This window comes from Alexandromys fortis, unplaced genomic scaffold (assembly GCF_014885135.2).
Source record: "Alexandromys fortis isolate MF-2015 unplaced genomic scaffold, M_Fortis_MF-2015_v1.1 scaffold_58, whole genome shotgun sequence".
Taxonomy (NCBI): domain Eukaryota; kingdom Metazoa; phylum Chordata; class Mammalia; order Rodentia; family Cricetidae; genus Alexandromys; species Alexandromys fortis.
In genome coordinates, this window is record NW_026067940.1 from 2,515,938 (window position 1) to 2,532,362 (window position 16,425).

Below are 16,425 nucleotides of genomic sequence, written 5' to 3' on the forward strand. Positions count from 1 at the left end.
TTAGAATGTGAAGATTTCCTTCTATACCTTAGCCCAAAAATTTGTTTCAGATTGTCACATATGTTTTGAAATTCTTATATACCTTTGTGTTCTCTTTAGGTTGTTCCGGTTCCTTTACTATGTCTTCAAGCTCAGATACTGACCTCTCCTCGATCCATTCTGTTGCTGAGATTTTCCTTTTTTATTTGACTTAATACATTAGCATTTTTAAAGATTTGCTTATCTTTATTTTGCATATGTTTGCCTGTATGAGTTTATGTGTGGTACATGTGTGTCTAGTGCCCAAAGAGTCCAGAAGAAAATATTGAATTCCCATGGAACTGAAATTTTAGAGGGTTGTGAGCCAGCATGTGGTTGCTGGGAACTGAACCCATGTCCTCTGTGGGGGCAGTAAGTGCTCTTAACTGCCATCTCTGCAGCCCCTGACCAAGACTCAGGTGGTTGAGCTTGGTTTACATCTCGTCTCTGCCTGGGCTTAGAGAAGTAAATGTTACTAGAGGAACTGACACAGGAAAGCTGGTGCAGTTTCAAGTTTATAACTGCAGGTGAGCACAGCCACACAGTTGCCAGTCCATGACGGACCCTTAGAAGTCTGCTTCCCCACACTTAGAGGCTGTTTCATCTTCTCTAGTCTTCATCCATTGCTAGTTTTCCCTGTTACTTTGAGCTGCAGCTAAGTTGGCTGACCTCATCTACTTAGGGGCAATCCATCAGGTTAGAAGTGTTTTCTCTTCTCACTACTGAATCTGTTTGCTTTTCTGCTTCTCACTGTCTTTGCAGTATGACCCCACAGGTTGAGAAGTGCTCCCTAGAAATTCCTTCACCCTTTTTCATGGTCTTGGTCCCTCTGCCTAGTTTTGGAATTTCATATGGGAACTTGTTAAACTGCAGGGTAGGTCTGTGTGGAGCAGGAGATGCTGATGGTGCTGATCTGTGATCTTCCTGCTGTTCCTTCTTAACTGGGCTGCAACTTCTCACTCTCCTTCCCAGCTGAATTGTCCTCACTGGAGCTTGTTCTCGTGTTTCTCCATCCACACACAGCCTCATTTGATTCTTTGAACTCTCCCCGAAGTGTTACTTCCCTAATTGGTCAGCCCTCTGTCTGCTGTCTCGTCTTCATTCATACTCTGAAATTGCTCCTCTTGGTCAGTTTAGGGTCTCCATTCTGACAGATTCAGTGCATACTTTTCTGTCCTCAAATTAAACTCAGCCATCTTTTAAAGCACAAGCTATCAGGCTGAAGTGTCTTTGGAGAATCTGAGGTAGTTACTAAAGCTTTCCTTTATTTGATGGAATCTAAACACCATACTTCCCTCCAGTGGCAGCTTCTTTGGCCTCCCAGCTGGTGTTTTTTCCCTTTGGTCTGTGGGTTCTTTTTAAAGCATATATAGTCCAAGGTGTAGCCAAAATTTTGAGACTAAATTATAGACAGACCAGTGGTTCTCAACTCTTTGGGGGTTGCATATCAGATACATCATGACTCGTAACAGTAGCAAAATTACACTTTTGTTTTTTTTTTAATTAATTTATTTTTTATTGAAAATTTCTACCTCCTTCCCTCCTCCCTCTTCCCTCCCCTCCCTCCACTCCCACTCCCCCTCCCTCTGCAGTCCAAGGAGCAGTCAGGATTCCCTACCCTATAGGAAGTCCAAGGTTAAGATGAAATGAAATGGAGTCCGCTGTGTTCACTTTCTTCCGGAGTCTTTCCTTCTTTCCCCTGCCTTTGTTTATCTTTACCAGGTTTTTACATGCATGCAATGTATGCATGCATAAATGTATGTATTTGGTGCTGTGGATTGAACACAGGGTCTCACACATGCTGCCTCATGCTCTATCATTGAGCTGCAATGTACTCCAGCCTTGCTTTTTATGTTTTATACAGAACTTATAATTATTATCTCAGGTGGGCTTTGTGTGTTGAATACCTAGTAGTACAATACATGTTACAAGTACACTAAGCTCTTACTAGAACTAGAACATTCCAATTTCTAGCAAAAAGGTGCTCAACACGTACTGTTAATTTATGGAGCTGATGTTAGAGTTTTACTATTTTCTTGTTAAAAATGACATTTTATTTGTCTGTTACTTGTACTTGATATTGATCCTCTAACCATGTGATTTTGTTGCTGTATTTTAATGCAAATTTACATTGATTTTTTTTATATATATATTTTTTAAGGTGAATGAACACTTGAAAGACATAATGGAACAAGAACAAAAGTCTAAAGAGCATCACACAGCCGAAGCTCCAGGAGGTCAAAAGGTACACACTGCAGTGCGGAGTGGTTATGATGGGTAGTCATACATTTTAGAGATGCGAGAACTGTTCTAGGAAATGCAAAATAACCATTAGTGATTGATTTCTACTGAGATTAGAATTTAGGTTTTAAAGGATAAAAAAACGATATTCTGTAGAACACCCTTAGATAGCAAAAATTATTAGCCGTTAGACTCCCCAGCACTTCAGCTACATTGCTCCTTACTTTAGGCTTCTGTTTATTGGAGTGATTTTCCCCCTTCAGAAAGACTATTCCTTTCTTAGAGTTGGTCTCCCAGTATCTAAGAATCTAACCTTACATTCTTTTTACTTTAATAATATGGATATATTTATTTATTTGTAGGTGCAATATGTGATTCTGAATCTCTGAACTAGAACTCTTTGTTGCTAAAATACCCTCAGTGTCCTAAAATGTGATTCTGTTTGGGGAGAGCAAAGGAGAGGAGACGGCATGGTCTTGGTGTTAGGGATTCGTGTAGCTTTAACTCAAGTGTCAGTCATAGAACACGTGAGCACTGTGACTGGAGAGCCCACTGTCAGGAGCCCTCTGTAGCCTGCTATGGATGATTCTGATGACTTTTCCTTCACCTCCTGCTCTGTCTTTTCTCCCTCCGCTGCTTCCTCTGAAGTCTCCTTCCAAATGGTTTTGGAAACTGGTTCCAGTAAGTTTTCCTCACTACTTCACTTTTCTCTCCATAATTGTGATGGTATTGGTGGAGTTGTTTACAGCTTGTGCTATCACTACCTCATACAAATTTGTTTGTCATCAAGTAGAGAGATTAGGTTCAATATACTTTCATCATATAAAATGGAAAATTAAAGCATAAACACCTTTGCTCATCACATCATTCATAAACCATTATTAGTAATGCCAGTGGGTAAAATAACCCATGGGTACAAATCTTTCTGCTATTAACAGTTTTCCTAAAAGTGAATTTGAATAATCCCATGTGTAAGTTGTCTGCGTGTTTGAGTTATTTTTGGCAGAATTGGTTTTCTTTATACCCTAATTGAAGATAGCACTTCACTATTTGAAAAATCAGAAGCTTATGTGTCCTCACCAGTATTGTACCTAAACCGTGAAACTCTGATTTCACCTGATGATCGATATGTCAGGATTAAGAATGGGCAGTTAAAACCAGGGGGGAAAAAAGGAAGGGAGGGAGGGAGGGAGGTAAGGAGAAAACGGGAGAGAGAAAGAAAAAGATTCCCTATAGCTCACAGACTGTAGATAGCTTATCTGGGATTGTACAAACCTCATGTTAAAGTTCATTTGCTCAGTGGATTTTACAGGATATAGTCTTTAGTAAAATGCTTTGACCTGCTCCTCATAATTGCTAAACCATAGACACTCATTGTTAATGTGAGTGTATACACACACTCACACTCCTTATCCATAAGTGCTAATTGACAAAGGGAGCAGAATAAATGAAATCAGCTTTGCTGGTGATGCTAAGCTGGTTCAGTCCAGCTCTCCTGCTTGGAGCCCTGCTCCCTACCTGGAAAGTGAGCTTACCACTGGGCGATTTTCTTTCTTCTCTCTTCCCTCTCTCTTCTAAATTATTTCTCAGCAGCAAAATTCAATTTTTTAGGGCCAATGTAAAAGTCAGTGATCAAAGAGTCCCAATTAGGCTATGCAAGATGCCCCACAACAGCAGCGTTCAGAAGCCGAGGCTGGAGGACTGATCTGTACAGTGTAAGCTGTGCTGACATGCCCCCCTCCCCAAAAAGAGAACAGGAAGGGAAAGGATAATCCATATAAAAATTTGTACATGTAAATATTATTTTCTGAATGTAGGGAAAGTTATAATGTCTGCCTTGCACTCCTCCAAATATTTCTTTTCAAGGGGAAAACATGTTCCATGATTCTTGTCAGTCGGGATTGAGGGAAAGAGAAGCAGAAATAAATATCTTTTTCTTCACTGGTGCATATGTTTTCTGGAGGATGTCATTTAAAAGAATTTAATGCACCTTCATGTATTAAGTGCTTTGTTCAATAAATTTGAAATTTTCTGTTTTTAGCCTCAAGTATTTTTCACAATTATATTTTAATTTATAAATTGCAGAGGTGAGAGATAGAATTGGAAGAAAATAATTTAAATTGTTCTCTTGTAAAACTGACACCTACAACTGGAGAGATGGCTCAGCAGTTAAGAGAACTTACTACTTTTGCATAGGAACCATGTTCAACTCCCTGAACCCACACATGCTGGCTCACAACCCTCTGTAACTCAAATACCAAGGGGTCTAACCCTTTTCTGGCTCCCACAGAGAGCAAGCATACATATGGTGTACATATTTACATGCAGGCAGAACACCCATATGCATAAAATAAATCTTTTAAAAATGACTTCTAAATAGTAATAGCCTATGTAATCATACATTTTGCCAATAAAAGGCTTTATGTGCCGTCAGCGAATCATAAGCATTATTTGTCTTGCCTGTAATGGAGCTTCCAGCAAATGACAGCTAGCCTGCAGTGACTGCTTCTGTGTGCCCAACATCTTTTTAAATCTCCCAGTGGTACTCTAAAGTAGGTTTTGCTATCCTCCTTTTACAGATAAGGAAAATGAGAAATGAGAGTTTAAGTAACTTGTCCAAAGTCACAGCTAATAAATGGCAGAACCAGGATGTAAGTGCAGGTAATTGGCTTCAGAGTTTTTCTCTTAACTTTTTACAGCAGTTTTCATTCTTAGAGGTCTGTCTTAACATTTGTATTTTTTATTTTATTATTTTGATTTTAGAGACAAGGTTTCTCAGTGTAGTCCTAGCTGTCTTAGAACTCGCTCTGTAGACCAGGCTGGCCTCCAATTTACAGAGATCCGCCTGCTTCTGCCTCCCAAGTGCTGGGATTAAAGCTGTGCACCTCTACTGCCGGCACCACACTGGCCTCTGTCTTAACATTTTTATCCAGTCACATCAAGTTATTTTTAGAAACCGAAGTTTTGTTTTTCTGAGGGGAGCAGGATCCTTCCACTTGGCTCTGTTCCTGGTTCAAAGTCTGGTGCCTGTACCCCGATGTTCAGATGATGGAGCAGAATGCTTTGGTGCTGTTTCTTGACTCTAGATCTCCTTTGTTGATAGGACTAGCTAGCTGCTCCTCTCCAATTTTGATAGTTCTTATAATTATTTCTGCTCAAATGATTCCTTTGCTCTTCAAAAGCTATCTTTTTGTGTAGGAACTTTAGTCTTGATTAAGTCTAATATTAAAAAATTTTAATCAGTAAATGAACAGAACTGATTTGAATGTAGTGTTCAGATCTGTTTTGTGATTGTGTAACTACTATAAACTAAATGCCATTTGATATCATTGTTATCATTGGTAAAATGTTATATTGCATCTGATTTGAATTAGTATTGTTGCTGTAAATTTAACCTTGGTATATAGTATTATTGCCAAAAGGTGAGTAGTTGGTATTTCTTGTTTCTCCTGATTTATGTTTGCTTTCTTTGCATTGTTTAGTATTTATTTAGATCTCTTTATATTGTAGGCTCGTTACAGGAAGGAACAAACATTGCTTAAACAACTGCCTTGCATTCCATTGGTAGAAAATCTGTTGAAGGATGGTACCGACGGCTGTGCATTAGCTGCCCTTATTCATTTTTACTGCCCCGGTGTTGTCCGACTAGAGGGTAAGTGTGTTCCAGGGATATATTTCTGAACTGTGGATAGATGGCAAGAATATTTAAATCAATAGCATTTCATAACTAATGAAGGATTTTTTTAAAAAACTACGTACAATTCTGAGAAAAAATTGAGAACTTTTTGTTTAGTGGCTATTATTTATAAGTACATGTTTGCTAAACAGTTTTACATAATTGTGTATTTGTACTGTCAGTAGTTATGAAGTGTTCATATTTAACCCAAAGTCATCCCCTTTTCTATTTGAAGATATTTGTTTGAAAGAAACCATGTCTTTGGCCGATAGCTTGTATAATCTACAACTGATTCAGGAATTTTGCCAAGAATACTTAAACCATTGCTGCCATTTCAGCTTGGAAGATATGCTTTATGCTGCTTCATCCATAAAGGTAAATTAAATTTTTTTTTTGCCTTTTGATAAAGTTTAAAAATTGTGGCAACCAACTGGGGGTATATCTTAATGGTGCAGTAGTACCCATCATGTACAAGGGCCCAAGTTGAATCTCAAGTACTAGCAATAGAAAGGTGGGGGCAGGAAGATCAGGAGGTCATGGCCAGCTTGAACTTTGTAATGGGTCTGAGGCCAGTGGAGCTATAGCAAAGCCTATCTCCAAATGTAAATGAATATAAATACTTACAGACTAACTTTATCAGTAAAGAACTTGGGTTGATTTATTTTTCTCTTTAAAGTATCCATTGCTAGTTTCAAGTCTTTTAGATTGTGAAGGCAAACACAAAGTTATATGTAAAATTGATGTGTTGTCTTGGTGTGGACAGAGTAGATTATGAACCATTAAATGGTTTTTGATCATAGGTAAATGTTAACAGAAGGTGAAAGTTGTCCTTTAAGGCTGGGTTTGAAGGTATGCCAGTAATCCTAGTGTTCCAGAAACTGATGGCAAAGCATGAGTTGAATTCATGCCTGGGGACATGATGAAACACCTGGCAAATAAACAGCAAACCAAAACAGTAATGAAGCTTCGTTTCAATGAAGAATTTTTAGAGAACCAAATGAAGCACTTTGGTATGTGCGCGTGCGTGCGTATGTGTGTGTGTGTGTTGGGATGTTTGTGAACGTGAGGTTAAGATTAGGACCGCCACACCTAGCTTTTATGTAGATGCTGGGGATCCAGCCTTGGTCCACTGGACCCCACTGAGCCATCTTTAGCCTCTTTGATAGATTCTTAAGTCAGATGTCAAATGCTCTTTTTGCTCAGGATTACTTTGGCTCTTCAGGATTGGTTTTTCTAGTTCTGTAAAGAATGCCATTGGAACTTTGAGGATTACATTGAATCTGTAGATCACTTAAATAATTTGGCCATTGTAACTATTAATTTTGCCGCTCCAAGTGCTGCTTCAGTTTCAAAGCTTTAGGAATAAGTGATGTTACAATATGTTTAGTTTAGAAGTAACAATTTCCTGTTGAGCCTAATCAGAATTCCAGTGCTAATCCTATTGGAAGTGCTAAGGAGCTCCTCTCGTGAATATGCTAGTGCCTTACACTTGGAACCTTTTTATTCTTTAGTGGCTCCTCCTTCCTATGTCCATTTCAGGGTCTCCAAAGGGCAGAAGATAGAGCCAATGATAAAAGCATCTCCACGTGAGGCACTAATCTCAGTGACTCAAATGGTACCACACTCCCTACCCTGACACATCAAAGAGAAACCTTGATTAATCTATTCTGAAGGTTTACTTACACCATTATTTTCTTTATATTTTACTAACAACTTTTCTAGTATTTTCTATAAAATATAAATGCTACTTCTATGATATGAAATGAAAATTTTTCATATGCATAAGATAGATACTTGTTTAAACATTGCTATAGATTAAGTTTGGTAGTGTTCCTTCCTGTTCATTTTAGAATATAGACTTTCCAATAATCCTGATATTTAGATTATTTTGAGCATGATCCAAATATAAAAATATTTCCTTAAATCAACTTATTTAAAATAAGTAATTGTCAACAAAAAGTCTTTGTTCACGTTCTGCATTCTTTGCTAAATTGTCACAACTACAAGTTTGAATTTAGTATACTATTTTAAGGCTCTAAACTCCAGAGACGTTGCTTGGTCCATGCTTGTGGGCTCCTCGTTTTTACTTTAACTTTTTTTTTTTTTTTTTTTTTTTGGTTTTTCGAGACAGGGTTTCTCTGTGGCTTTGGAGCCGGTCCTGGAACTAGCTCTGTAGACCAGGCTGATCTCGAACTCACAGAAATCCGCCTGCCTCTGCCTCCCGAGTGCTGGGATTAAAGATGTGCGCCACCATCGCCTGGCTTACTTTAACTTTTAATAGTGGGTGTTTAGGAATGTATGGGAAATGAGCACTGTCTTTTCTCTTAAAGAAATACAAACTGGGATATGGCTGCTTTAGAGGACTGTTGGACATTGCCTGGGCAAGTTCCTATGCTGGATCCTAAGCATGACCAAAAAGCATTGAAAGGTCAAGCTGGATCCTATTTGGAGCCTAGCTCCCTTACAGTCTACTTGATAAACTATTTTTTAAAGGGATAGTGGCCATCAAAGGCACGTAAAGGACTACTTCTATTATTGAAAAGTTAGGAATGATGCATTTAGTAGAGGCATAAATATAAATGTTTTGTAATATGATTGACCCATTTAAAGGAAGGTAGTTGAGAGTTTTGTTTTTGCTGAAACAGAAAGCTCCCTAAGAGCTTTGTTAAGTGAGGGTAAAGTTACAAGAATGTAACTACGTACATGTGCATGTGTGTATATATGTGTATGTGTATATGTGTGTGCATGTGTATTTTAAACCTTTGCCTTTTTTTTTCTTCAGGGTTAGGGATCAAACTCAGAACCACTGATCCATTATTTCTTAAATGACTCAGTGTAATAACTATTTACATATTGTATTAACCACTAGTAAGTAATATAGAGGAGATTTTAACTATTCTATGGGGGCTAGCAAGATGGCTTAGCTGGTAAAGGCTCATACTAAGCCCGACACCCTGAGTTTGATCCCAGGACTCACATTGTGAAGGGAGAAAGCCAGGTCCCCCCATGGAAGGGTACACATAAGTTCTATGCATATACTACATAGTCTTACGTAAGTGGCTTAAACATCCATAAGTCTTTGGTATCTATACGGGGCCCGAACCAACTGCAGATAGATGCTGAGGGATATTTTTATATAGACTCAGAAAAGGAATCTTTGGGATAAATATAAAAGTAATTTCTTCTTAGTGTGGTACTAGATATGGGAGAAGGTGTTAAAGTTTACTGGACTTCTCCATTCTATATATTCTTTGTTGTTTACACTGTTTAAATATGTATCTGACCTTCTTGACTAAAGGAGGTGGGAGTTGGAGATATAGCTCAGAGGTTAAAAGCATGTCCTGCTCTTCCAGAGGACCAGAGTTCAGTTCCTGGTACCCATGTTAAGTGGTTCACAGCTGCCTCTAACTTCTCCGACACCATTTCCTGGTTTCCACAGGCATTTGTGCTCACATACACAAACCTATGTGCAGATATATGCTACATATAGGTCAGGTGTGGCGATGCACACCTTTATCCCCAGCACTCAGGTAGTAAAGAAGCTAATCTCAGTTACCAGCCAATCTGGTCTACATAGTGAGTTACAGGCCAGCCAGGGCTACATAGTAAGATTCTGTCTCACAGCAAATTGGGTAAAGATTATTTTAAATTACTGTTGTACCATTTCTGGAATGTGACCAATTTATTGTCATTTAATCATAATTTTATAATGAAATAAGCCCCAGTTTAGTTACCAGAAAAGTTATCTCTTCCTGCTCTGCCATCTTGTGGTCAGATTTTGCCATGATTTATTAGGACAGTTCTTAACAAGTCTCTTAAATACTTCTTTTCTACTGACAGATAACTACTGCACATTTAAGGGATGTTTTTTCTAAATATGAAGTCAGCTCCTAGTTAACCTAGTTAACTGTACTAGCAGAGTAGAACCTAGAACCAGTACTTACAAAATTTATCCTTTGGTTTTAGCGTATACTGTAAAGATTATAAAGCAAAGGTGTGAGTCATAATGATCACAAAGGATGAGGAAGGATTTATGTCGGAGGTTTTGATCCATGGGCAGTTTGGTTCTGTTATTTTTGGTCTTTGGTTAGGCGGACCACCATGGTGGAGAAGGCCTAGAGGGGCTAAGCTTTCTTCTGGTGAACAAGAGAGAGTACCTGAGCTAGCTGGTTTCTTCTGGGCTACCAGCTCTCCCACCACCATGGTGCTGCCACATTCTAGGTTGTTCTTCTCCGCTAGGTTAGCTGTCCCTGGAAATGCGCGCACAGCCTGAGCCAGGAGAGTGCTTTACTCATCGGGCACCTCCCAGCTCAGTCTTTTTTTTTTTAATTTATTTATTTTGTATACAACATTCTCCTCCATGTCTGGCCTCACGCCCGAAGAGGGTGCCATTATAGATGGTTGTGAGCCACCATATGGTTACTGGGAATTGAACTCAGGACCTTTGGAAGTGCTGAGCCATCTCTCTAGCCCCCACCAGCTCAGTCTTGATGACAGTGAGGTTAATGTCACACCAGTGGTGCCTTTGTCAGGCAGGGCTCAGCTGTTTTGCTGACTTACGTTTGTAATTATGGGTCAGTTTATACATTTCTTCAATAAATATTTGTTCTGTTCTAGTACACACATAGTAAAGAGCATAGGCCTGGCCTTTCTAGGCCTTTAAGTGTGGCTTATGGGATGATTAACAAATAAGCAGAAGGCAAGACATCAGAAAACACCCCATATTTCCAGAGATAATAGCCATTATGAGGAAAACAGGTTTTGTATAGTTCTACTTTTAGAAATATATTAAATATCTAGAATTGAAATTATTCTTCATGCCTATTTTAACATATAGGTCTTATTCTTATACAGTAGGGGCACATCTGTAATTCCACTCTTCAGGGTTCAACATTGTCTCAAATAAAAAATAAAAGTCCCGCCACCCAGCTCCCAAATGAAGCGAGCGCACGCACGCGCGCGCACACACACACACACACACACACACGCACGCACGCACGCACGCACGCGCGCACGGAGTCCTAGTCTCACAAATGCCCGGCCTTAGCACGGGTTTCTGGCCAGCTTCTCTTAACTTATCCCGTCTACCTTTGTCTCTAGGCTTTCCCTTTCTTTATCTCCTACCTTCAGCCTTAATCCGTGCATGGCGGCATGGCTGACCCCTAACGTTCTTTCCTCCTTTTCTTACTGCTCCTTTCCCAGATTTCTCCTTCTGTTTATTCTCTCTGCCTTCCAGCCCCGCCTATCCTTGTTCATCCCTTGCTATTGGCCATTCAGCTCTTTATTAGACCAAGTGTTTTAGATAGCAAAGAACCACAGCTTCACAGAGTTAAGCAAATTAACAAACAAAAGCAACAGATCTTTCCATCATTGAAGAAATGTTCCACAGTATAATAAATAAAAGTAACACACCTGAAAATATTCCATTTCTCCTTTTTTCTTTCTAAACAAAATTTAAAAGTTTAACTTAGTAAGACTGTATACAATAAGAACAAGTAAATATTACATTCACAAAGCACTGAATTCCAATTCGTGTCTGATAAATTTAAAGAAAATACTCCATAATCCATCCTATCTTAGTAAATCCAAAATTTTATACCCAAACTTACTTTCTATCATTTCTAAGGAATACTGCAGCTAATACTATCCATTCTTCAACTCCATCAAGAAACCAGAAGGGTATAATATTATTTAAGTAATAGAAAAACAGTGCATTGCAAACAACTTCCAAAAACTCTAGAAATGACAGACACCTAACTGCCTGGACAGTCACCCAAAGCTCCTTTGCAGGTCATCCATCTTCAGCCCACAGGCCCATAGTGTCTGGCAGACTTTTTACTGGAGCAGGAAATTTGAAAGACTGTCTGTCCTGCCTATATTGGCCGTTTTCAGTTGTTGAAATAGGGGCGGCGGCGTGGCTGCGTCCCCAACACCCCGGCCGCTTGGCTAGCTCATGCCCGAAATAACAACACACAAACTGTATTCATTTAAGAACTGCTTGGCCCATGAACTCTAGCCCTTACAGGCTAATTCTCGCACCTGGACTAGCCTATTTCTAATGATGTGTGTAAGCACCCCAAGGTGCGCTTACCGGGAAGATTCTAGCCTCTGTCCATCCTGGGAGAGTTGAGCATGGCGTCTCTGCTCCAGCAGAGCTGTCGGGTCTCTCCGGGAGCAGAGCAGAGTCTGACCTCACTTCCTCTTCCGCCCAGAATTCTATTCTGTTTACTCCTCCCATCTATGTTCCAAGCTATGAGGCCAAGCAGCTGGTTTATTATAACTTAACCAATGAAATCAACAGATTGATATATGACACTCCCACATCACTTCCCCTTTTTCTGTTTAAACAAAAAAAAAAAGGCTTTAACTTAACATCCAAAGCTCTAGAAATGACAGAGACATCTCGCTGCCTGGACAGTCACCCAAAGTTCCTCTGTACCGTTGGGGCATCCATCTTCGGCCTACAGGCCCATAGTTTCCAGCAGACATTTCCACAAAGCAGGAAATTTCAAAGGCAGTCACTATCTGCTTGTCCTGAAGAATGTCTTGCAGACTCTTTCATGAATCAGGAACCCCGAAAGATCATCTCACCTTTAGGCAAGTTCAGCAGTCCTCTCTCTGCGGGTTCTCTGTGTCCAGTTTATGCAATAGTCCAGGCAAGAGCAGTTTCTTGCCCAAATGGCTATCAAACTCCATAAGGATCCTCTTCGATGCCCATCTTCCTCTTGAAGTAGATTGGTGCTGCCAGGAGCAGAGTGTCTCATTGTCATGAAAAGTCCTAAGTTATTAAAACATTTAAAATGCCATATTCTATAATCTTTGAAAAATATGAAGAATGCCTATCTAAAATATATCTATGCACATCTAGAAAATCTTAACTAACATGACTACAAACTTAACTATTATTAATGATTATTCATTAACAACCTATATACATTACAAAATTAACCTTAAATTTAAATCACTAAAGCAAAATCCATATCAATGTAAATTATTCATACCTATATCATCTCCCCCTTTAAATGTAAAAGAACATTTATAAACAATATTTGGGAACATGGGCGCAGTTTTTTCTCTCCAAACTGCTTCCTGCTGAATGGGGGCGTCGTTAATTAGGTCTTTCATGGTATAACCTGTGTGCTAGTTTCATCTCAGTTGGCAGTTGAGCGAAGCAATTTTCTGAAGGTATTCACAGCAACCGTTCAGGAGGGCGTGGTCCATCATACCATATCGGAATAGAAGAAATGAACAGGGTCTCATCCTCTGTGAAAACAAAATAAGAAACTCCTTTCCAAAGTATCATGTCCTTAGATCCAAATTTCAAAGTCAAGGCATCAAAATCTCTACGATGGATTAGTTCAGCAGCATTTATAAACAAATATCTTTTAGCATCTGTTGCTCCTTCCTCAGCATTCAAACAATTCAAAGAGAGCATAATAGTATACAGTATCAAGATTCTCTGTGTATTTTCCATCTTTGTACGCTTTATTTTAACCTCTATTTCGTTTATTTTTACTTTTATTTTATATTCTCTGTATCTCTTTGACCTGGAATAACTCTGTAGACCAGGCTCTCCTTGAACTCTCAGAGATCCGCCTGTCTCTGCCTCCCAGGCATTGGGATTAAAGGTGTTTGCTACCACACCTTGAACTCACAGAGATCTGTTTGTCTCTGCCTTCTAGGCACTGGGATTAAAGGCGTGTGCTACCACACATTGAAGTCACAGAGGTCAATCTCCCTCTGCCTCCCAAGTGTTGGGATTAAAGGCGTGTACTACCACACACAACTTCTCTTTTTCTTACTTTTTTTTTAAAACTTTTAACTTTTAGCTTGCATATATTTTTAACACACTGTAAATCATTTAAACATTTTCTTTATCTTTGAATCTCTTTACTGTATATCTCTCTTTTTCTGACCACACGAGCCTTTAAATTACTGAGCAATATGAGTAGGATTAAAGCCGTGGCTTTGCCAGCTAGATCCAGTCCATTCCTTAGCTTTCCAGCCTCATGGTGGAGATACAGGCTGTAGCCATGTTTATAGACACAATTCTATGGCGTTTCAAGGTCCCTGCCAGCCAGCGAGCTACAACAGACAACAGTCAAGTCCTCTCTCGGTAGTTGGCTCTCCTGCCTCAGTCAGAGTTTGCCCTGGCAGGACGGCCCAAAAAGCCAGCATTTTTAAACGGCGCAGCTTTTTTCCTGCTATAGCTGAAAACCGAAAAGCATGCGTTCAGCTTTTCGTCAACACCATTTAAGTGTTTCGTGGCAGGACCTCTTAATGAGCTGCAGGGTTTTGCAGCTGAAGCTGAGTCAGGAAGCCTCTCTTAGATGAGAGCGCTTGCTTGCCTCTAGCAAGCAGAGTAGACCCAAGAAATTTCTGCTACCAAGAAAACATGCATGCTTTACTCTTTCCCAAGCTTTCTCAGGCTTTTTGTGGATTCAGTTAGCCACACGTCTGGGCGCCATTCAGTCACTTTCCTCTGTCTTGCAGAGTGTCTGGCAGTTTCTTCTGTGAAGCAGGAACCCTAAAGGACCATCCTGCCTTGTTTTGGCAAAGTTCAGTGGTCACTTTCCTGTGAGTCCTGCATGATCAGTTGATCCAACGTATTGTCAAGCAGTCCAGACAAGAGTAGCTTCTTGCCCAAATGTGGCTAGCCTTGCCACATTGAAAGCAAACTCCACAAGGTGCTTCTTTGATGCCAGTAGCAGATGTATCTTATTGTCATGAAAAGCCCTTAATTAACAAAACATTTTAAATGCCATATTCTGCTGTTCTTTAAAAGGTTTGAAGACTATCTAAAATATATCTTTATATGATCTGGAAAACATACCTAGCATATCTACAAATTTGATTGTTAAAGATTACTACTGACCTGTGTTTCTTGATTATCCTAAATAATTCATAATAGCTTTTAAAACTAGATTTTTACCCTACATTTTAAAACGAACTGCCTAGGTACAATACCTTAAACAAGAACAAAAACATATATATAATATGTTGTAACAAAAACAACCTTAAATTGTGATGCATATACAAAACTCCTTTAAACAAGTAGAAACATATATACAGTGTGTTGTTACAAAAATGACCTTAAAGTGTATTACTATACACAAGTCCTTTAAAGAAGAGTAAAAACATATGTACAGTGTAACAAAATTGATTTTAAATATGTATCAATGTAGCAAAATCCATACCAATGCAAAAGATCTGAGATTAGTAGTTGTTTTTTAATCCTATATTCCCCTGAATATAACACATCCATGACTGACAAAATAACCAAAAACTACCCACTCCCCCATTTCTCTTGAGAATGTGACCCTTGTGTTTTATAAACGGCTTCCTGCTAATTATGGGTGAAGACATCCCCAAGGATTCCTGAGGAAAAAACTGAGATAATAATCAAGTCCTGGGAAGACCACTTATAACCTTTGTTGATAGAAGTCACCTGTCAAGATTCAGGAGGGCTTCCTTGATCAAACCAGATCCATATCAACCTGGAATTAATCCACAGCCTCTTGTTTCCTGTGGAAACAAAAGCAAACCCACTTCTCCAAGGCAGTGCATCTTCTTAGTTCCATTCTACAAACACATTGACTTTTTTTTTTCTCTTCAGAGTTAAGGCATTCCTACAGTACCTAGGCTGGTTTATTTCCACAGTCCTTCTTCCAATTCCATGTCTCTTAGCAGCTGTCCTTTGCTTTTCAGCAAAAAGTCAACACAATAGTATACAGACTGTATTTTCCATCTTTACGTGCCTTTTTTCTTTTACCATCTCTTTAAAGACTTTATTTTTTTTTAAAGATTAATTTATTACGTATACAACTATCTGCATCCATTTATACCCACTCGCCAGAGGAGGGCGCCAGATCTCTTTTCAGATGGTTTGGAGCCACTATGTGGTTGCTGGGAATTGAACTCAGGACCTCTGGAAGAGCAGACAGTGCTCTTAACCACTGAGCCATCTCTCCAGCCCAAGACTTTATTTTTTAAAACTATTTTTTCTTTCTATAGCTGCTATAGCCATTTTCTTTCTTTCTTAAACCTACGCATATTGTAAAACACAGTGGAAGCTATTAGAAATTTTTTCTGTCTGGACCTCTTTTACTGTGTATCTCTAATCTTTTTTGACCAAACAAACTTTAGACTGCTAAGCTACCCTGATTTATGCATGTTCTATAGGCTGGCTCCACCCACTCACGGGTCAGGTCCTGGAAACCAAGCCTGAAGCTTGCAGCCAGGTCCAAGGCACGTGATCAGGAACTTCTAGAGCTCTTGAGCTGATGCCAATGTTTGTGCCGTGGCAGACATTTTCACTTCGTTTTTGTTCCTACTTAACAGACTGCTACTCAAGGCTCACCAGCAGGCATAGACTCTTAAGGGAGCCATATACCCCCCCCCCAGCTTTCACAGGTCATACGTGGAAATAGGGACCCATGTTGGTACGCCAAAATGTTGTGCGATGGTTTTCTCTTTGGGCTTTTTTTGGA

At 39.4% G+C, this 16,425-nt stretch overlaps 1 protein-coding gene across 2 annotated transcripts in view; it reads left to right on the forward strand.

Moving 5' to 3' along the window:
* The window catches only part of Camsap2 (calmodulin regulated spectrin associated protein family member 2), an 83,832-nt gene that overhangs the window by 42,938 nt on the left and 24,469 nt on the right, over positions 1-16,425 (forward strand). For both annotated transcript variants that reach the window (XM_050147704.1, XM_050147705.1), the window contains exons 4-6: positions 2,180-2,263; positions 5,770-5,911; positions 6,171-6,310. In XM_050147704.1, the coding sequence (XP_050003661.1) occupies positions 2,180-2,263; positions 5,770-5,911; positions 6,171-6,310 (366 nt within the window). The remainder of the gene's footprint in view (positions 1-2,179; positions 2,264-5,769; positions 5,912-6,170; positions 6,311-16,425) is intronic.